The sequence below is a fragment of the Bison bison genome, unplaced genomic scaffold (genome assembly GCF_000754665.1).
Source record: "Bison bison bison isolate TAMUID 2011002044 unplaced genomic scaffold, Bison_UMD1.0 scf7180017864491, whole genome shotgun sequence".
In the NCBI taxonomy this organism is placed as follows: domain Eukaryota; kingdom Metazoa; phylum Chordata; class Mammalia; order Artiodactyla; family Bovidae; genus Bison; species Bison bison.
This window is the reverse complement of record NW_011495050.1, coordinates 1442560-1465024: the sequence shown is the minus strand read 5'-3', so window position 1 is coordinate 1465024 and position 22465 is coordinate 1442560. Positions and strand designations below refer to the sequence as shown.

At 44.1% G+C, this 22465-nt stretch overlaps 1 protein-coding gene across 1 annotated transcript in view; it reads left to right on the top strand.

Moving 5' to 3' along the window:
* ZNF704 (zinc finger protein 704) overlaps positions 1-22465 on the top strand; it is a 244362-nt gene that overhangs the window by 208037 nt on the left and 13860 nt on the right. Inside the window, exons 5-6 of the mRNA XM_010863398.1 lie at positions 12522-12622; positions 21546-21813. Of these exons, the coding sequence (XP_010861700.1) occupies positions 12522-12622; positions 21546-21813 (369 nt within the window). The remainder of the gene's footprint in view (positions 1-12521; positions 12623-21545; positions 21814-22465) is intronic.

Genomic DNA, 22465 nt, shown 5'->3' with positions numbered 1-22465 from the left:
CCATGGGGTCGCATGGAGTCCAACACGACTGAAGCGACTTAGCAGCAGCAGCAGCTAAAAGAGCAAAGATAAACTCTTGAGCTTATTTCAAAGAATCCACATTTCCCTCTGCACCCAGAAGAAAATAACATGGCAAGAAAACAGTCAGACCCAGCTACAGCCAGCACAACGTGGCAGAGTGGGAGTGGGGTGCAGAGGGTTACAAAGAACTCAAAGACAGAGGAATTCCAGGCTGTCTCCTGAGGCCCGGGTCCCCAACCTCCAGGATCTAATGCCTGATGCTGGTGCTGATGTAATAATAATGGAAATAAAGTACACGATAAACCATCCCCCCTCCGCGAAACCGGTGCCTCATGCCAAAAAGATTGTGGACCACTGTGCTGGGGTGGAGTGGGGGCGGGAGGGCAGGGGCAGCTTCCTGCAGGAAGGGCACATGGCCCTTTAGCCAAGGTAGGTGGGAACGCGAGGAGGGGAAATGAAAGGCTTCTTTCTCCTGGCTCGGGAAATCAGCCAGCCAACTGCCTCAAGCCCCGTTCTAGCAGAATTTTTCCTCTGGAATTTCAGACTGACTGTACTCAGATGTTGAGAAAAGCCTAGTAGTATGAGCAGGGACTCGGGGTGTACCGGGAAGGTGCAGTTCCTATCCTGACCACAAGGTGATGCAATGGCCCTAAATACAGCCGCTCCGGGCGTCTGGGAGAAAACAGTGCTATGGAAGGCCAGGAGTTAACATTCAATTCCTGAAGACCTCTAGAAAATCAAGAAGGGCTCATAACTAATTAATACTGTGCGTTTTTTTCACGTCAGATTCCTAGTTCAGTCAAATTTGGGGTTTGTCCTTTCCCAAACAGGATAAAACCGTTCGGGCTCTGGAATTAGCACCCCAGCTATAATACTCATCAAAGTGTGAAAGTGCTAGTCGCTCCGTCATGTCCGAGTCTTTGCAACCCCATAGATGCATAGGAATTCAGGCTCCTCTGTCCATGGAATTCTCCAGACAAGAATACTGCAGTGGGTAGCCATTCCCTTCTCCAGGGGATCTTCCCTACCCAGGGATCGAACCCAGGTCTCCTGCAGGCAGATTCTTTACCATCTGAGCCATCAGGGAAGCCCACAGTACTCGTGTGAGCGTAGCAAATCACTCGACCTCTCTAAGGCTCAGTTTCCTCATCTGTAAAATATGAAAAACGATAGCACCATAATGGTCAAGTTGTGGTGAGGGGCTGGCCGCTAGTATTTTGCTTTCCTTTTTACCCACTTGACAACGGACTGAATGGCATTTGAGAAGCGTGAGTGTGGACAGGGAAGGCTGCCTGCCTCCATCCTCCGTCCTGGACCCTTAGGACCAGGTGGCCCCTCGGCCACCTCAGTCACCTTGGGCTTATTTAGGGTTAGTGGGAGAGGCCAGCCTGTGTGAGATTAGGGGTGAAGGAAGCAACAACATTGGCAGAAATTGGGGCCTCCAAGGAAACCTGACTCAGGACTCTGCATTTCAAAACATCAGCACGACTCAAAAGCAATTGTGAAATTCCAGTCTTCATCACTTTCATTTATCCCACAAGCGTCTTGACCACGAACTACTTTACCTATAGATTGGGGAGAATCTCAAGTCAGAGGGAAAAAAATAGCTCTGTTCACATAAGGTACTTCGCTCATCATTGTACAGTAGTAAACAGTGAATTAATCATTTGCTCCACTCTGCATGTTCGATCTTTTGGAATCAGAAAGCAGTGAATCACTTTTCAGTTGTGAATGACTGCTCCAGAAAGCAAACAGACCCTCACGGCCCTCACTGTTATGCCTGTTGCCAGTCTCCAGGCTGACTTAATTCCTAACCCACTAATTTTGAGCAGAGAAGTGCCTTCTGTAAGAAGAACTGCGGCTCCAGAAATAGACCCATCTGTTAGAAGTGCTGGGGAGGGCAGTGCTAAGAAAAGCCACTTGGGGTCACACCGTGTGGATCTCAGGGTGATGACACAGCATCGCCGCCAGAGTCAGAGAGCTGACTGACCTCGGGGAGGAGCAGGGTAAAGACGAGAGATCCAGGCAATTCAATGACAGCACCTTAGAATAGTCTGCCAGGCAGTGTGTGGTCCAGGAGCGCCAAGGACTTCAAAAATCATCAAGCCCAAGCTCAACCTTTCCAAGTTACAGGACTGCTTGGATCATGTCTGGAAATGTACAGATGTCCCCAAAGATGAGATGCACTTTTAGAATTCACTGATGGAGAAAACTTAGTTTAATGATTAGGGATTTCTATTAATTAAGGAATACTTTAGTTTGTGGTTTTAGACATCATTTAAAATTGACTCTGTAGTTAGGTATCATGTCCACACAATCAAATGAACCCACTTTAAACATATCATTCAGTGAGTTTTAACTAATGTCTCCACATGAGTAATCACCACTCTGATCCAGGCCAGCAGTTCTTATGTCCTCTGGAGTCAAATGCTGCCCCCCAACTCAGACAGGCAGCCCTGATTCTGTCACCAGAGATTAATTTTGCCTGTTGTAAATGGAATCAGACAGTGTGCACTTTTTGGAGTACAAAGTACCAAGTGTGGGCAACAGGAACTCTCATTCATTTCTCTTAGGACTGTAAAATGGTACAACCCCTTTGTAAAGCAGTTTGGCAGTTTCTTATAAAGTTAAGGATATACTCACCATATGACCCAGTAATTCCACTCTCAGATATTTACCTAAGAGATAAGAAAGCATGTCCACAAAAACACTTGTAGACAAGTTTCATAGAAGTTGTATTCATTGTCACCCCAAACTAGAGACCTGTTTCCATAAACAGGGAAGTGGATAAATAATTTCTGGTACATATACACAACGGAATTCTGTACCACAGTAAAAGGGAACTAATGACTGAAGTATGAAATGGGGTGAAGCTCAAAAAAAATATGCTCAGACATAGACACCAGATACATAAGAATACGTTCTGTATTATTCCATTTATAGAAATCTTTTTGTTATTTTTAAATTTTGTGTATTCGCACAGCATCCATAAATGGCGTATAGGTGGGAAATGTTTAATCCGTGCTTGATACGCATTTGAATTTACCTATTGAATTTACCTATACAACTCATGGATCCAAAGTTACTAAGCTTGTTCAGTGTTCTCATTTTACAAATAAAGAAAGCCCCAAACTAGTGAGATGACATGTACAAGGCTGCTGTCCCAGTAAAAAACTGGAATGCCTACACAGTAAAGAACTGGAATGCCTACAACTTCTAACAGTTATTGATTTTTTTAAAGACACTATTTGTCAGTCTTTTGGAACCTGCTGAGGGTCTGAGTGGACTTCTCAATCCTGAAAGAGTGACTGCAGCCTCTGCCAAAGCTTTGGGTTCCCGGGAGACAGGCTGAGGAAACCTGTGTGATGCCACACGCTCACCTGTGCAGAATAACTGCACTGTCTTCTCTCTGGGAAGTTCGGACGCATGAATATCAACCCATCCTTTATCCCAACACTCACACATACACACACACACCAATTGCCAAATAAAGGCACTTGGCATTAACCCCAGGCTGCTATCTGGTAAACCAGTCATGTGATGCTTAAAGTCCTACATATGTACCTTCTGGAATACAGCTGTAATTGAACTTATCCCTGGCATTTTGTATGTGTCAAAATCCAGCCATGTTTGCACACTTGTAACTGAAGGTGTGCCACAGCAGTGGCCACGGGACTGGAAAAGGTCAGTTTTCATTCCAATCCCAAAGAAAGGCAATGCCAAAGAATGCTCAAACTACTGCACAATTGCACTCATCTCACACGCTAGCAAAGTAATGCTCAAAATTCTCCAAGCCAGGCTTCAACAGTACGTGAACCGTGAACTTCCAGATGTTCAAGCTGGTTTTAGAAAACGCACTGGAACCAGAGATCAAATTGCCAACATCTGCTGAATCATCAAAAAAAGCAAGAGAGTTCCAGAAAAACATCTGTTTCTGCTTTATTGACCATGTCAAAGCATTTGACTGTGTGGGTCACAACAAACTGTGGAAAATTCTGAAAGAGATGGGAATACCAGACCACCTGACCTGCCTCCTGAGAAATCTGTATGCAGGTCAGGAAGCAACAGTTAGAACTGGACATGGAACAATGGACTGGTTCCAAATAGGAAAAGGAGTACGTCAAGGTTGTCACCCTGCTTATTTGACTTCTATGCAGAGTGCATCATGTGAAATGCTGAACTGGATGAAGCACAAGCTTGAATCAAGATTGCTGGGAAAAATATCAATAACCTCAGATATGCAGATGACACCACCCTTATGGCAGAAAGTGAAGAAGAACTAAAGAACCTCTTGATGAAATTGAAAGAGGAGAGTGGAAAAAGTTGGCTTAAAGCTCAACGTTCAGAAAACTAAAATCATGGCATCTGGTCCCATCACTTCATGGGAAATAGATGGGGAAACAGTGAAAACAGTGTCAGAGTTTATTTTTCTGGGCTCCAAAATCACTGCAGATGGTAACTGCAGCCATGAAATAAAAAATGCTTACTCCTTGGAAAGAAAGTTATGACCAACCTAGATAGCATATTAAAAAGCAGAGACATTACTTTGTCAACAAAGGTCCATCTAGTCAAGACTATGGTTTTTCCAGTGGTCATGTATGGATGTGAGTGTTGGACTATAAAGAAAGCTGAGTGCTGAAGAATTGATGCTTTTGAACTGTGGTGTTGGAGAAGAGTTTTGAGAGCCCCTTGGACTGCAAGGAGATCCAACTGGTCCATTCTAAAGGAGACCAGTCCTGAGTGTTCACTGGAAGGACTGATGTTGAATCTGAAACTCCAATACTTTGGCCACCTGATGGGAAGAACTTATTAGAAAGGCCCTGATGCTGGGAAGAATTGAAGGAGGGAGGAGAAGGGTGCGACAGAGGATGAGATGGTTGGATGGCATCACTGACTCCATGGACATAAGTTTGGGTAAACTCTGGGAGTTGGTAATGGACAGGGAGGCCTGGTGTGCTGCAGTCCATGGGGTCGCAAAGAGTCAGACATGACTGAGTGACTGAACTGAACTGAACGGAAGGTGACTTCAGAAGTCATCTTATCAGTCCTGTGTACCAATCTGGGTTCTATCAGGAAAATAGAAGCCACTCCATGTATCCTAAGTATGAAATAAGTCAAAACCAGCATGGAAGCTTGCCATGGAGAGGGAAGCAGAGAAAAGATGAAGGAAGACGTGGCCAAAGATCTCAGCCTATTGCTCCAGAGCAGTTGATATCAGAGACATTCTGGGAGCTGCCACAAAGGTGATGAATCTCCAGGAAGTTCTCTCCAACCATCGTAGCCCACAAGGCCAAAGCTGAGTGATTCTAAAGAAGCAGTTCCTGGAAGCTGCTGCGAATGTCCCACTGGGCATGTGTGAGATTCCTTGAGTCTGCTTATAACTGCCAGGCTGTTGTTTAGTCACTAAGTCGTGTTTAACTCTTTTGCAACCCCATGGACTATAGCCTGCCAACTCCTGTGTCCATGGGATTTCCCAGGCAAGAAACTGAAGTGGATTGCCATTTCCTTCTCTCCAGGGTGTGGAACCTGCGGCTCCTCCTTTGGCAGGCAGGTTCTTTACCGCTGAGCAACCTGGGAAGCCCAACTGCCAGGAGCTTCAGCTAAACCAGGCAGATGCATGGAGGACCATAGCTCGTTGAGGTTCCCAGCCAACAGTGGCCTCTCCCTACCTCCGACAACCCAGCTTGGTGAACATCTGCTGAAGCTGGGAAGAGAAGCCAGGGCTGAGGCACAGATGGTCATGTTCAGACTTGGCGGCTGCAACTCTGCCTGCCGCATTGCTTAGTTTGGATTCTTTGGGCAAGCTTGGACCCATGCAGCAATCTGGGTGCTGTTTATTTAGCTATGTTTTCCTGTTCTCCTCCTCCCATGGCTGGCTTTCCTTTAGCGTAACAGGGAGTAGTTCTGTAGACAGGATTTCTTTCCACTGGAAGTAATCAGGGTACTCTGAAAAGTACTTAACCACTATTTAAGACAAGAGTCCCCAACCTCCATAATCTAATTCCTAATGATCTGAATTGGAGCTGTTGTACTAATAATGCAAATAAAGTCCACAAAAAGTGTAATGCACTTCATTCATTCCAAAACCACCCCCCAACCCCAGTCCATGAAAAAATTGTCTTCCACGAAACTGGTCTTCGGTACCAAAAAAGGTTGCTTGAGTGCTTAATCACTCAGTCGTGTCTGGCTCTTTTAGACCTTATGGACTGTAGCCTGCCAGGCTCCTCTGTCCATGGGATTTTCCCTCCATGAGTACAGGAGTGGGTTGCCATGCCCTCCTCCAGGGGATCTTCCCAATCCAGGGATCAAACCGCATCTTCTGCATTGTAGGTTGATTTTTTTCACCACTGAGCCACTGAGAAAGCCCACCAGAAAGGTTGGGGACCACTGATTTAAGAGACCTTCTGGTTTGACATACCTTCACCTAGGTAGAAAGAAGTCACTTGATTGTATTAAAGTTGAGGTGCTTGTGCTAGTATAGTTGTATTCTCTAAAAATTAATCAAGCAAGTATTAATATTATAGGTTGACTTCTATTTTAATTTAAAGTAGGGTAATTTTTATATTTTGCATCGACAACTCAATGGATGTGACTTTGAGCAAGCTCTGGGAGATAGTGAAGGCCAGAGGAGCCTGGCATGCTGCAGTCCACAGGGTTGCAAAGAGTCAGACACGATGGAGCAACTGAACAACAACGCAATTTCTACATTTGGAAATTAATGTAAAAATAAGATACCCCACCCCAATATTTCCACCATGCAATAATACATTTTTATTTGTTTTACATACCCCCCAAAATATATAATGTTGTTTATGTTCTTTTATAACCTACTTTTTCCCCATTTCAATCCAGGTCCTCGGGGAAGTTGATGGTGTCCTCAGATGGGGTAACTGAGAAGAATTTAATAAAGAGGCTCTTTATAAAGGAGTAATAGGGCTAGAAGAAATCAGAAGGGATGATGCAGTATCCCATGGGCAAAAGAGAAGCAAGAAGGAATAAAATTGATCATTTTTCTTCATATCCATTACCTAATTTTCTTTGGGCAACAGATTTCTTTAGAGCCCTTAGTATAAGCCCAGAAAATTATGAATATAAGTAAAGAATCCACCTGCAATGCAGGAGACCCTGGTTCAATTCCTAGGTCAGGAAGATCCCCTGGAAAAGGGATAGGCTACCCACTCCAGTATTCTTGGGCTTCCTTGGTGGCTCAGTTGGTAAAGAATCCACCTGCAATGCAGGAGACCTGGGTTCAATCCCTGGTTTGGGAAGATCCCCTGGCAACCCACTCCATTATTCTTGCCTGGAGAATCCGCATGGACGGAGGAGCCTGGTGGGCAATAGTCCATGGGGTGTCAAAGAGTCAGATGTGACTGACCGACTAAGTACACAGCACAAGCACTTGTAATTGGTAGTTCTCCAAAATCCAAGGGATTTAGAGAGGATATTGGTCAGCTTCATTGTATGTGGGGGGTTTGACACCTCTGAATCAGCTAGTTCCTCCTAAGGAAAGGAGTTATACCAATGACATTTATTTTTCTATCATCAGTACCAGGCTTTATTAATCAATTCAAGAAGCAAATGCTTGACATGTTATTGCAAGAACCAGGAACAGGAGTTTTATCAATAATACTTGTTATGGGATAGAAATGCCAGTGTGATTGTCATTTCCCAAAACAGTTAGCAATTTGACCCTTTAAGAAATTCCTAAGATGTAGGAGGAATTTGGCTCTGCATGTTGTGTAATACTATTATATTAATTTCAAAATACTATCTATTAATAACTGACTAATTGTTGCACATGTGTGCATGTGAAGTTGATTCAGTTGTGTCCAACTCTTTGCAACTCTATGAGCTGTAGCCTGTCAGGCTCCTCCGTCCATGGGATTCCCCAGGCAAGAATACTGGAGTGGGTTGCCATGCCTTCCTCCAGGGGATCTTCCAGACCCAGGGATCAAACCTGAGTTTCTCAGGTCTCCTGAATTGGCAGGCAGGTTCCCACTGGCGCCACCTGGGAACATCAAGTGATACTAAGTCACATATTCCTTCTTAAGCCACTTTCTGCCTTTTGTGCTGGTAATACCACCCTATTTTGATTACCACTACTGCCCACACCCTTTCTCTCTGTCTTTTCCTTCTCAGTCTCCTATATGAAATACTGGATCTACAGTATGCTGGGCCTTCTAATTATCTCTAGCTGTATTTCCCCCTAGATGGTCTCATCTAGATCTGTTTTAAGAATTCCTTCAGGTCCTGACTCCAAATGTATATCTCTAGACCTGACTTCTTCTCAGTTTCAGGCTCATAGATCCATTGTCCTACTTGCCAGTAGGTATCTCAAAATGAATGTATCCCAAAGAGAACCACAACTCCCCTCGCTACAGAACTCATCTTTAATACCATCCCTTTTAACATTCCTCATGCTCAACCCAACAACAGGTTCTGTTGGATCTCCCTCCAAAATGGACACTGAACGTGTCTACTTATCTCTGTTCTCACAGCACAAGCCTTCTTCAAGCCTCCATCTTTTCTAACCTGCAGTAGCACCACACTGGTGACCTTATTTTTCCTCCCCAGAACAGAACAGAGTGATCTTTTCTTTTCTTTTTTTTTTTGATCTTTTCTTTTCTTTTTGGCCATACCACACAGCATGTTGGATCTTAGTTCCCCAGCCAGGGATCCGACTCACACCCCCTGCATTGGAAACATGGAGTCTTAACCACACTGGACCACTAGGGAAGTCCAAGAGTAACGTTGTCTTAAAATCTAAATCATATAATATCACTCCCCAACTTCAACCCCTTCAGCAGCTTCTTTATTTTGGAATAAAGTCCAGATTCCGTACCCTTACCTATAAGACCCTGCATAATCCTCCTTGCCTCCATGGCCCTCCTTGCCTCTTCACATGATCTCAAACAGGTCACACCACCTCTCCTTTCCCTCCAAACTAACTGTTCCTTTCTGGCCCTACAGTATGTCAAGTTCTTCTGCATCTTCACAGCTCTCATTAACTCTTCCTTCTACCTGGAAAACCCTAGCTCATAGCATGGTTGGCTCCTTTTCCAGCCTTCAGGTCCCAGCTCACAAGTCACCTTCTAGAGGCTTTGTCTGACCTAGCGTTTCCCATCCCCATTTCCAGAAACATTACCATACCTGAAACAGTCATCATTTGTGATCATTTCTGTCTCTCCCCCATTAGAATGTAAGTTCTGAAGAACAGCTTCTTTTCTTTCCATCACAGCCACTGGAATATTCCTTGCTAAGTAGCTATTTAGTTTAATGAATAAAGGAATACCATCAGCAAGAAGGCTTGGAATGAATGAAAAAGTGCTTTCATCTATCTTGACTTCATTTCCAGATGGATATTTGGACTCTCAGATACCTGTAATTTTGGTTTGAGTCATTAATTCCCTTAAGTGGAAGGTATTTTTTAATAGAACAGCTTCATTGTTTGAAAAATGAGCAGAAAGCACTCATAGGGTGAGGATTTATTAATTAATATCGTCATTATCTGCTCTGAATTAAAAAAAAAATCAAGCCAAATTCTTTTTTGTGAACCTTGGGGCTGGAGTAGGGGGGAGGGAAGGTTTTAAATTCTCCCCCTTTGGTTCATCTTCCATCTCATGCGTTTGGATCAGTGGCTCAAGAAGATCAGGGAGCCTGAAATTTGTGAATGGTCTCCTTAGAGTAAACACCAGCTCTTCACGATAGTGTACTTTAAAGTGTCCTAATTCTGTCTCTGCTTCTCAGCTCCCCTCACATCCCTCTCTCCCAGTTTCTGCTCCAGCTCTTTGCTGCCGCAGCTTCTAGAGCTCAGTACTGCTCATTGCAGCAGGAAGCATGGGCAAGCTGTCCACAATGCCCGGGAACTGCAGTGGGAATGGCTAGGTTGCAGTGTCAGGAAGGCCAGCCACCTGGGACCTCTGGAAAACCCAGGCCCCTGGGCTCACGAAGCTCACAGGAGGCGTGGGCTCCTTCTTGCTGTCACTAATCTATCCGTTGCAACGGACTGTAGCCATGTGCCACTGTGCTGTGTCTTCAACTTGCCAGCCCGAAAGTGATCATTCCCAACACACAGGATACGCCTCACTTTTGCATGTTTCTAGGTATTTTGTTTCAATTGAGAAAGATTTAGGTGGGGGTGACTGGCTGAATCAGGATACTAATTCCATCATAATAGCCGGTGAGTCATTCTCTAAATGTGTAAATGATGGCTTTCTAGAACAGGGCTTGAGAGCAGAAATCCTACTAGACTTGTAAACAAACCTACAGCAATTCTGTCAGTTCAGGGAAGGTATCCTTGTTTATTGGTCAGGGGAGGCTTATGGTTGAAACAACCCATTTCCAAACTTCAGTGGCTTAACTCCATAAAGGATTTCTCATGTCACAATCCAATCAGGTCAGCAGGAGTGATGAAGGGGTGTTTCTGCTCTACACATTCTCCAGGGACCCAGGCCCCTTCCTCCCAGTGCAGAGATTCTTAACTTGGAGTCCACAAGTCCCGTAAAGGGAGTGGAAAGAATTCAGAGAGTCTATGAAATTAGGTGGGAGAAAAAGCATATCTTTATTGTCATTAATGTTTTAACTATAATTTAGCATTTCCTACAATTATGATTGGAGACATCAAACCGCTATAGTATTAGTGCCTCCTGTGACTTTTCTACCAATACGAAACATGGATGTTTTCATATCACCTTACAATCTTAGCAGATATCATGAAATGTCATTTATGCACAATGCCACTTTGAAATTATGGTAGTTACTAAATTCACTTAAAGATCTTATTAGTTTATGTGTTAAAGAGTATATATATTACCGCTTCACGAAATTTTTAAATATTTTTATAACTATTTCAGCACACTCACAGTTTTTTTAATCCTGTGTATTTTATTTTAAACATTATTAATAAAAACATTACTTTAAGAAGGGGTTCATAGAATTTAGTAGACTGCCAAAAGAATTCACGGCCAACAAAAGATTAAAAATCCCTAAAGTACAAGTTCTGACTGTATAGCAGAGGGAACTATATTCAATGTCCTATAATAAACCATAATGGAAAAGAATATAGAAAAGAATGTATAGCTGAATCATTTTGCTGTACAGCAGAATTAACACAACATTGTAAATCAACTATACTTCCATTTTAAAAATATTTTTTAAAAAATTCCTGAGGCACTACTGTCCCCTAAGTCCTTGGGTATACCGTACCTCTAATCAGCGAAACAGGCTGGAGTGACACTGACAAGTAGTTTAGGGACAAGGCTTAGAAGGAATGTATGTCACTTCTGCCCTTATTCCATTGGCCCTAATTCAGTCACATGACTTCACCTAACTTCAAAGGGGGCTGGGAAATGAAGTCTAGCTGTGTTCCCAGGAGGAAACAAGGATGGGGCTTGGTGAGCACAGGGGAGAAAACTCATTCCCTGTCAAATTCACTCCAGGAAGTATATCATAATAAGACCATAATAGCTGCCATTGGTTGAATAATTACTCCCGTCAGTATTGCGCTAAACGATTTTGCTTTCGTGACCCTATTTAATCATCATAATAACCCTATGAGACAGGTACTATTGTTCTTACTTGATAAATAAGAAAACTAGGACTTGAGAGAGTAAGTCCAAAATCAGGGCTCTCAATCACTTTGCTGGACTGTTTTGGAAAACTTCTAAGATCCTCATAGGAGAAGATAGATTTGTGTCCTGGTGGAGAGAGTAGTTCCAGGAGCCAGACTTCCAAAATTCACATTCTGGTTTTGCTCGAAGCTGGCTCCATTGACTAGGCATGTTTCACTGAAGCTTTCCATGAATCTGTAAAATGGTGATGATAATAGTATTCATCTTTTAGGATTAAATGAGATAAACTCTTAGACTAGCACTTGGCACATAGTAAGTGCTCAATGAATATTCTAAAATTCACTGTCATTAATGCCGGGTTTCCCTGGTGGCTCAGATGATAAAGAACCCACCTGGAATGCAGGAGACCTGAGTTCCATCCCTCGGTTGGGAAGATTCCCTGGGGAAGGGCATGGCAGCCCATTCTAGTATTCTTGCCTGGAGAATCCCCATGGACAGGGGAGCCTGGTGGGCTACAGTCCATGGGATCACGAAGAGTCAGACATGATTGAGCGACTAAGCACAGCACAATGCCTGAAAGACACTGTAACCACCTTAAAAAAAAGTGAACTAATGGGGTGGGAGGGAGGTTCAAGAGGGAGCAGACATATATATATACCTGTGGCTGATTCATGTTGATATATGGCAGACACCAACACAATACTGTAAATCAATTATCCCTCGATTAAAAATATATTTTTTAAAAAGTAAACTAAATGTTCCAGCCGGGCTCAGTATTTAAGAAGGAAGCAAGAAAATCTCTGAGGTCACTAAGATCCTCACCTGGGGGGTTTCCTAGAATGGTGTGCTGAGTTATAGTCAAGAGACTGGGAAGCTGTTATGTTGATGGGTTAGTTTTCATTTTAATGTAACCTTGTCTTCCCTTTCTAGAACTCCATGAAGGTGATGTTCAAATGCCTCTGGAAGAACTGTGGGAAGGTTCTGAGTACTGCAGTGGGTATCCAGAAGCACATCCGGACCATTCATCTCGGGTAAGGAGCCCTCCCTTTGGAGCTGGGTGTATCTCCATCAAGTTCAGTCCAGGACCACCTACACTCAGAATTACACTTCTCATTGTGCCTTAAAAATTCTGAACACAGAAACAGAGACTGGGCCTGCGTGGTCTTCCTAATCACTACGGAGATGGCCACTGCAGATAATACAGGCCAGTGTGGCAAGTGGAAAGAACATGGACTTCGAGCTGTGAAGCCTCCCTAATGCACTCACCAAGTGATATTAAGCAAGCTGCTGCTCGAAGCCTCAGCTCCCTATGAAAAAGAAACTCAGAATATCCGCCCTGCAGGGTCATGTGTGATGCTCAAAAATAAAACGTATGTGAGAGTGATTTGTAAAAGATGGAGCACCAGGGTAGGGTAGGGTAAGGAGTCCTTAGACCCCCTGAAAATGTTTGTAAAATTATATGTGCAATTTTTTTCCCCAGTGGAGTGTGTTAATGACTTTGTGCCTCAAAGGCAGACATAGCCTGAAAAGGGTTTAAGAACCACAGTGACAATCAGTGTTGCTATTCTTATGAAGCCTGATGACCTGCTCTATCCTTTTCTGTTGCCCAAATAAGTCCTTTATTTGTACAACAGACACATTTCCCTGTGTTATACAAAACCTTTCTAAGGAAAGATAAAACGAAGTTTTGCGCAGCAGGGATTAGGGGCCACTCCAGAAGGGCTGTGATGGTACAGCCTCTTGTTCTTTAGTCTGTGGGTCTTTCTTGTCCAGGGATGTGGAACTAAGAAGGGATCTCGAAAAGCTATAAGTGATAAACTGTGCACAAGGCAAAGCCAGACACATGACTGAACCCCCAAGTGCTTGGACACCGAGGGGTCCTTTCAAAAAGATGTTGTTGGTGTTCGGTTGCTAAGTCGTGTCTCTTTGCAGCCCCATGGACTGCAGAATACCAGGCTTTCCTTCTTCCTGAGTTGACTCAAACTCATGTCCATTGAGTTGGTGATGCCACCCAACCATCTCATCCTCTGTCACCCCCTTCTCCTCTTGCCTTTGATATTTTGCAGCATCAGGGTCGTCTTCAATGAATCAGCTCTTCGCATCAGGTGGCCAAAGAATTGTAGCCTCAACTTCAGTGTCAGTCCTTCCAATGAATATTCAGGGTTGATTTCCTTCGGGATTGACTTGTTGGATCTCCTTGCTGTGACTGCTGAGAAATAAGCACTATAGGCACTTGGCCCAGCCAAGGATAAATTTAGGCAAGGCATCATCCATAAAAAGTGATAGAAAAAGAAAACAAGAACGGGTTCCAAGGTGATTTTGCTGATTCCTGTGGGTGGGCTCCTGCCATGGCTGGAGAGAAGCAGGAATCCAGCTCCCTCACCCATAGGCTGGGGATACTGGGGACATAGCCAGACCTTTCCAGGGCATGGCATGTGAAAAATCACCAAGCACCACGGTCATGGCCCAGCAAAGCAGGGCTTCGGCTCCACTAGCCAGAGGGTCCACTCCACCCTCCAAGAAACCCCACACAGAACCCACTCCTTCAGGGAAGGACACTCCACGGCGTCTTCGCTCAACTCTCACCATCAGCACAGCTCACAGTGTAAATAACTCAGTTATTTGAACGTTTAGAAAGAGCTTTCTGAAGCTAGATTCAGGAGCTGCGGGTCTTTGTTTTAAAGTCCATCTCCCCCAAAAGTCAAATCATATTCAACACCACACAGAAACACATACCCTATCTATGTGTTTATAGACTGTGAGTGGCATCACAGTGAGTTTCTTTTGAGCTTCCAGGGTGCTCTCCTGGTGGGTGAAATTCAAGTACAGCAGGCGCTGTATTTGCTCCCCTGGGATTCCCTTTTTCCTCTGCGTGCTTCACATGGCCTTGATGAGTTAGAATCCCCATCTCTGCCAGCCACTACCCAGGATTGTGCCTGGGAGCCTATAGGAGGATGGGGCAGTTTTTAATGAGTGTTGATTGGCTTGTGAAGAAGGTAGCTTAGCCCAAGCCCCCAAATACATATCTTGCATCTGATATACCTGCAGTGCACACCACACCAGCATAAGAAGTGCTCTGTTTTTCTCGTAATTCTCACTCCGTTCTTACACACCGGGGGCTGATCCTGATTTATCCCCGTGTAGGACACACGATGTTCCCCAGGCCTGCGTGTCTATTAGTAGCACTCGGCAGCCGGTAGCGACTCGGCTCACCCTTTCCTGGAGAGGAAGTGGGGACAGAAATAGAACAGATGCACATTCTTCGGCCCACTCTCTGGGGTCTTTGATGCTTTGCTTGTAGGAGAGCCAAGCCCTGCCTGACCTGATACGGAGCAGACACCTCCCTAGATGCCTCAGGCAGAGAGCTCAGGGGAAACAGAGCCAGGCTGGGAGAAGCCGCTGATATGGCTGAACAGCAAGGCCCAGGAGAAAGGGAGATTTGTATTTTAGGTTCTGTGCAGGGATTGTCAGTGGAAAAAAGTTTATTCTGAGTCAGTGCCCTGCTCCTGCCAGATATGGTCATGAAACTTGGAGATGCCCCAGGAAAGCAACATTTACAGATCCCATCCCATAAAACCAGCTGGAAGAATGTGCATCATTTCCCTAGAAATCCTCAAATCCAACAAATATTAGTTATTTGACAGGCTTCCCAGGAGGTCCAGTGGTAAACAATCTGCCTACCAATGCAAGAGATGCAAGAGATGCCGCTTTGATCCCTGGGTCGGGAAGATCCCCTGGAGGAGGGCGTGGCAACCCACTCCCGTATTCCTGCCTGGAAAATCCCATGGACAAAGGAGCCTGGTAGGCTACAAATTCATGGGATTGCAAAGAGTTGGACACGACTGAGCCCACACACACACACACCCTTGACAGTTATTTTCTTTTCCACAAAACTTACTGTGGAAAAACACAATTTTCTGTGTCTCAGAAGAACCTGAGGAAGCATCAGAAGATACTTTTCCTGATGATAGTAAACACTGAGTCTTTCTAGCATCAGCCTTATTTTTATTTAATAAACATTTAGTGCTTATTGATGCTTTTGAACTGTGGTGTTGGAGAAGACTCTTGAGAGTCCCTTGGACTGCAAGGAGATCCAACCAGTCCATTCTGAAGGAGATCAGCCCTGGGATTTCTTTGGAAGGAATGATGCTAAAGCTGAAACTCGAGTACTTTGGCCACCTCATGCGAAGAGTTGACTCATTGGACAAGACTGTGATGCTGGGAGGGATTGGGGGCAGGAGGAGAAGGGGACGACAGAGGATGAGATGGCTGGATGGCATCACTGACTCGATGGACGTGAGTCTGGGTGAACTCTGGGAGTTGGTGATGGACAGGGAGGCCTGGCATGCTGCGATTCATGGGGTCGAAAAGAGTTGGACACGACTGAGCGACTGAACTGAACTGACACGTGAGTGCTCTACACCTCTAAGTACTGTGTTTAGTAGGCTCCCGGTGGACACGGAAGGCCAGCTGTGCTATGCTGCTTTATATAAGGGCACAGGCTGCTAAAATTACACAGGCAGCTGGGAGGTGTCAGGATTCGAACCCCGGCAATGTAACTCCAGAATTCATGTTGGTAATCACTGTGCTATAGCATCGGCTTCTTTCTTTCATTCATTCAGCATTTAACAGGCACCTACTGTGTGCTAGATGCACTGAAACATGTGGTATCTATTAAACAAAAATGAACAAGACACAGCCCTGAAGAATCTGTCTTAGGGAGGCGAGAGAGGTTTAAAACAATTACAGAAATGCACCCAATCATTAAATAAATAAAGCGAATTGAAATGAACACACTTCAAAGTAATTCCGTGGTGGCTCAGTTGGTAAAGAATCTGCCTACAATGCAGGAGACCTGGGTTCGATCCCTGGGTGGGAAAGGTCCCCTGGAGAAGGGAATGGCAACCCACTCCAGCATTCCTGGGCTTCCCTGGTGGCTCAGGTGGTAAAGAATCTGCCTGCAACGTGGGAGACCTGGGTTTGATCCCTGGGTTGGGGACATCCCCTGGAGAAGGGTACGTCTACCCACTCCAGTGCGACCGCCTGGAGAATTCCAGGGGATCGCAAAGAATCGGACACGCTGAGCGTCTTTCACTTCCACTTCTTCAAAGGGAGCTCAGAGGATTTAACTGTTTGAAGCTAAATCCTGATGCCTGTCCCTCAAAAGAAGTCCCCAGTTTGAGAGCTCAGGTCACTTGCTCCCCTACCCCTCGCCCGGCCACTGTCAACCGCTCCACAGCCTGCTCACTGGCTCCTGTTCCTCTTGCCCTCCCATCCTCTGTTCTTTCTCCAGACAGTGGCCAGGGTGAGCCTTTTAAAAGTACTTTATGTCTGTGAGTCGGTTTCTGTTTTGTAGATAAGTTCATTGGTATCATTATTTTTAGATTCCATATAAAAGTGATAGAATATGATCTTTGTCTTTCTCTGTCTTACTTCACTTAATGTGATAATATCTAGGTCCAGTCATGTTGCAAATGGCATTAGGTGGCATTAGAGAACAAATTTATGGTTCTCAAAGGGCATAGAAGAGGAAGGGGTGGAGTGGGGAGAGAGAAATTAGGAGCTTGGGATGAACAAATACACACTACTATGTATAAAGCAGATAAACCACAAGGACTTACTGTATAGTGCAGGGAACTATCCTCGATATCCTGTGGTAACCTATAATGGTGGAGAAGGCAGTGGCACCCCACTCCAGTACTCTTGCCTGGAAAATCCCATGGGTGGAGGAGCCTGGTAGGCTGCAGTCCATGGGGTCTCTGAGAGTCGGACATGGCTGAACGACTTCACTTAACACTTTTCACTTTCATGCATTGGAGAAGGAAATGGCAACCCACTCCAGTGTTCTTGCCTGGAGAATCCCAGGGACGGGGGAGCCTGGGGGGCTGCCGTCTATGGGGTCGCACAGAGTCGGACATGACTGAAGCGACTTAGCAGCAACTTAGCAGCAGCAGCAACCTATAACGGAAACAAACCTGAAAAAGAATACACACACACGCATGCACACACACACATATGGCACTTTGCTGTACACCTGAAACTAACACAACATTGTAAATTAACTGTACTTACTATACATCAATTTTAAAAAATAAAAATAACAAGTCACTTAGATACTTCAAAATCCCCAGAGGCTTCCATCATATTTGGAACAAAATACCAAATTTTCCCCAGGGCTACAAAGCCCTGTGCCATTGTGTCTCTCCTTCCCATTCTTCTCCCATCACTCTTTGCCTGGTGCCCTGAGCACCAGCCACCTACCTCTCCGTCCTTCTCAGAAAGCAACAAGCCAGCCAACCCCAGGGTTCTGTGCATTCTTCTCCCATAGTTCCCACAAGGGTTTTTCCCTCACCTCATTGAGACCTCTGCTCAACTGTCATCTCCTCAGAGTCTTCCTATGAATACTCTATTTAAAATAATGTCCCCCATCGCTTGCCCTGATTAAGGATGGTCTTAATGCTGCTTAATTTTTCTTTCTGGGATTTATCACTACCTAATGTATTAAATGGAGAAGGCAATGGCACCCCACTCCAGTACTCTTGCCTGGAAAATCTCATGGCCGGAGGAGCCTGGAGGACTACAGTCCATGGGTTGCTAAGAGTCGGACACGACTGAGCAACTTCACTTTCACTTTTCACTTCCATGCATTGGAGGAGGAAATGGCAACACACTCCAGTGTTCTTGCCTGGAGAATCCCAGGGACGGGGGAGCCTGGTGGGCTGCCGTCTATGGGGTCGCACAGAGTCGGACACGACTGAAGCGACTTAGCAGCGGCAATGTATTAAATGGACTTCCCTGGTGGCTCAGATGGTAAAGCGTCTGCCTACAGTGTGGGAGACCTAAATATCTGTTTCTTTATGGGTTTACTTTTTTTAAATTGACTTATGGTTAATGAATAATATTATATAAGTTGCACACGTACTGTATGGTAATTCACAATTTTTATGATTATAGTTCATTTATATTTACTGTAAAATATTGGCTATATGCCCTGTGTTTTACAGTAATACAGTCTTGTAGCTTAGCTGGTAAAGAATCCGCCTGCAATGCAGGAGACTGCAGTTCAATTCCTGGGTTGGGAAGATCCACTGGAGAAGGGATAGGCTACCCACTCCAGTGTTCTTGGGCTTCCCTGGTGGTTCCAACAGTAAAGAATTTGCCTGCAATGGGGAGACCTGGGTTCAATCCCTGAGTTGAGAAGATCTGCTGGAGAAGGGATAGGCTACCCACTCCAGTATTCTTGGGCTTCCCTGGTGGTTCCAACAGTAAAGAATTCACCTGCAATGGGGAGACCTGGGTTTGATCCCCGGGTTGAGAAGATCTGCTGGAGAAGGGAATGGCTACCCACTTGAGTATTCTTGCCTGGAGAATACCATGGACAGAGGAGCCTGGCAGGCTATAGTCCATGAGGTCACAAAGAGTTGGACACAACTGAGCAACTTTCACATACATACATACATCCTTGTAGTTTATTTTATCCATAATAGTTTATACCTCTTAATCCTCTACCCCTATACTTCCCCTCCCCCTCCTTAACTACTGGTTTGTTCTCTATATCTGTTTCTTTTTTGTCATATTCACTAGTTTTTTGTATTTTTTAGATTCCACATACAAGTAATATCATAGTATTTGTCTTTCTCTGTCTGATTTATCTCACTTGGCATAATACCCTCTAAGTCCATTCATGTTGTTACAATGGCAAAATTTCATTCTTTATGCATGAGTAGTATGAGTGTGTGTGTGTGTGTGTGTGTGAGAGTAGCTCAATAGTGTCAGACTGCTTACAACACCATGGACTATAGCCCGCCAGGCTCCTCTGTCCATGGAACTCTCCAGGCAAGAATACTGGAGTGGGTTTCTATTTCCTTCTACAAGAGATCTTCCCAACCCAGGGATCAAATTCGGGTCTTCTGCATTGCTGGCGAATTCTTTACCATCTGAGCCACCAGTGTGTGTGTGAGTGTGTGTGTATGTAGTGTCTTCTTTATCTAATTGTATGTTGATGGACATTTAGGTTGCTTCCATATCTTGGCAATTATAAATAATGCTGCTATGAACATCAGGGTGCATGTATCTTTTCGAATTGATGTTTCTGATTTTTTTTTTTTTCAGATATATACCCAGGAGTGGAATTGCTAGGTCATATGATAGTTCTATTTTTAGATTTTTAAGAAACCTCCATACTATTTTCCATAGTGACTGCACCAGTTTACCTTCCCACCAACAGTGTATGAGAGCTGCCTTTTCTCCACCTTCTCACCAACATTTGTTGTGTTCTTTTTGATGATAGCCATTCTGACAGGTGTAAGGTAACATTTCATTGTTGGTATTATTGGTTTGATTTCCATTTCCCTAATAATTAGCATCTTTTCATCTTTTTTGGCCACCTGCATGTCCTCTTTGGGAAAAAGTCTATTTAGTTCTTCTGCTCATTTTTTAAATAGAATTGTTTGTTTTTTTAATGTTGAGTTAATGAGCTATTTATATATTTTGAATATTAACCCCTTATCGGTCATGTCCTCTGAAAATATTTACTCCCAATCATTAGTTTGTCTTTTCACTTTGTTGATAGTTTCCTTTGCTGTGCAAAAGTTTTTAAGTTTAATTAGGTCCCATTTCCTTATTTTTGCTTCTATTTCCTTTGCTTTAGGAGACAGACTTGAAAAAAAAAATATTGCTACAATAGATGTCAAAGAGTGCTGTGCCTATGTTTTCTTTTAGCAGTTTTGTGGTGTAATGTCTTACGTTTAGGTCTTTAATAATCCATTTTGAGTTTATTTTTGTATATGGTGTTAAAGAATGTTCTAATTTCATTCATTTACATGTGGCTGTCCAGTTTTCCCAGCAACATGTGTGGAAGAGACTACTGTTTTTCCATTGTATATTCTAGCCTCCTTTGTCATAGATTAATGGACCATAAGTGTGTAAGTCTATTTCTGGGCTCTCTATTCTGTTCCATCAATCTATAAATATGTTCTTATGCCAGTGCATGCACGCTCAGTCACTTCAGTCGTGTCTAACTCTTTGAGACCCTACAGACTGTAACCTGCCATGCTCCTCTGTCCATGGGATTCTCCAATCTAAAATGCTGGAGTGGATTGCCATGCCCTCATCCAGGGGATCTTCCTGACACAGGAATCAAACCTGTGGCTGCTGTATCTCCTTCATTGCAGGTGGATTCTTTACCCACTGAGCCACCTGGGAATCCCCTTTATGCCAGTACCCTACTGTTTTGTTTACTGTAATTTTACAGTATAGTCAGAAGTCAGGGAGCATGATTCTTCCAGCTCTGTTCTTTCTCAAGATTGTTTTAGCTATTTGGAGTCTTATGTGTTTTCAGACAACTTTTTAAATTATTTGTTCTAGTTCAATGAAAAATGTCATTGGTATTTTAATAGGAATTGCATTGACTCTGTAGATTGCCTTGGAGAGTGTGGTCATTTTAACAATATTAATTCTTCCTATCCAATAACGTGGTGTATTTTTCCATCTGTTTGTGTTGTCTTCAATTTCTTTCATCAGTGTCAGATAGTTTTCCAAATGCAGGTCTTTTACCTCCTCAGGCAGGTTTGTTCCTAGGGATATTATTATTTATTTTTGATGCATTCTGTTACAAGTTTCTTGTCTGCCTCTTCCACTAGACTGTATGTTCCATCAGGGCAGAATCTGTTTTGTTCACTCTAACATTGGGTTCCTAAAAAAGTGCCTGGACATAGTAGACTCTCAATAAATTTTTTTTGAATAATTGATTGATTGGTTGATTAGTTGAGTCAATTGCTTTAAGATATCAAGGAAGGCTTCCCCCGGAAGTGGACAGTTGCAGGATAAGTAGAAGTTTGCCAAGCAGACAGGACAGAGGAAAAGCATTCCAGACAGAAGGAACAGCATGTACAAGATCTCAAGGCAAGAAAGCAGTGTGGGTGAGTAGGATTGCTTTGCTCTCTTTTGCATTAGGCGTGTTGGGGAGTCTGACTACAGTGATGGAGAAGAAGACTTTTACTACACTGAGATCAAGCTCAACACAGACTCCGTGGCAGACGGTCTGAGCAGCCTGGCCCCAGTTTCGCCCTCCCAATCCCTGGCTTCGCCTCCTACTTTTCCCATCCCAGATTCCAGCCGAACAGAAACTCCTTGTGCCAAAACCGAGACAAAACTGATGACACCCTTGAGCCGCTCTGCTCCCACCACCCTCTACCTCGTGCATACTGACCACGCTTACCAGGTGACTGGCCAGGGATCATGAGAGCAATCACTTTACTCCTAACCAAAAGCAGTAGCATTCTGACCTGTGAGTTAAGGATTGTTACTGTTGTGTCTGACTCTTTGTAACACCATGGACTGTAGCTCATCAGGCTCTTCTATCCATGGGATTCCCCAGGCAAGAATACTGGAGTGAGTTGCCATTTCCTATTCCAGGGTGAGTAAAGGATAGCTCAGTGGAAGAACAGCATCCAGGAGAGCCCAGTAGCAGAGTTTGCCTTTTTTCTCCTTTTAAAGACAGAATCTCAAGCAGATTGGACCCTAGGGTGTTCTTGAACTTCCCAAAACTGACTGAAGATCTGATCCCTGAGAAGTTGTTATGAGGATTAAAATCCTTAATATTGGAACACTCTCAGGAGGGTGCCTGGCACATGATGTGAGTACTTGTTAGATAAAAAAAATTATATAAATTAAAAGATGAACTTTGAAAAGCGTTGGCACAATGACAGCCTCATCCTGTACTGCAGATCCAGGACTTTGTGCCCCGACTCTCTGAATTGGTAACTAACTCTCTGGAGTTAGTTAGGCTGGAGCCATGGTTGTCAGTGTTCAGTAGATCAACAGTGTCAGCGTCACCTGGGAATTTGTTAGAAATTCACATTCCCAGACCTGCA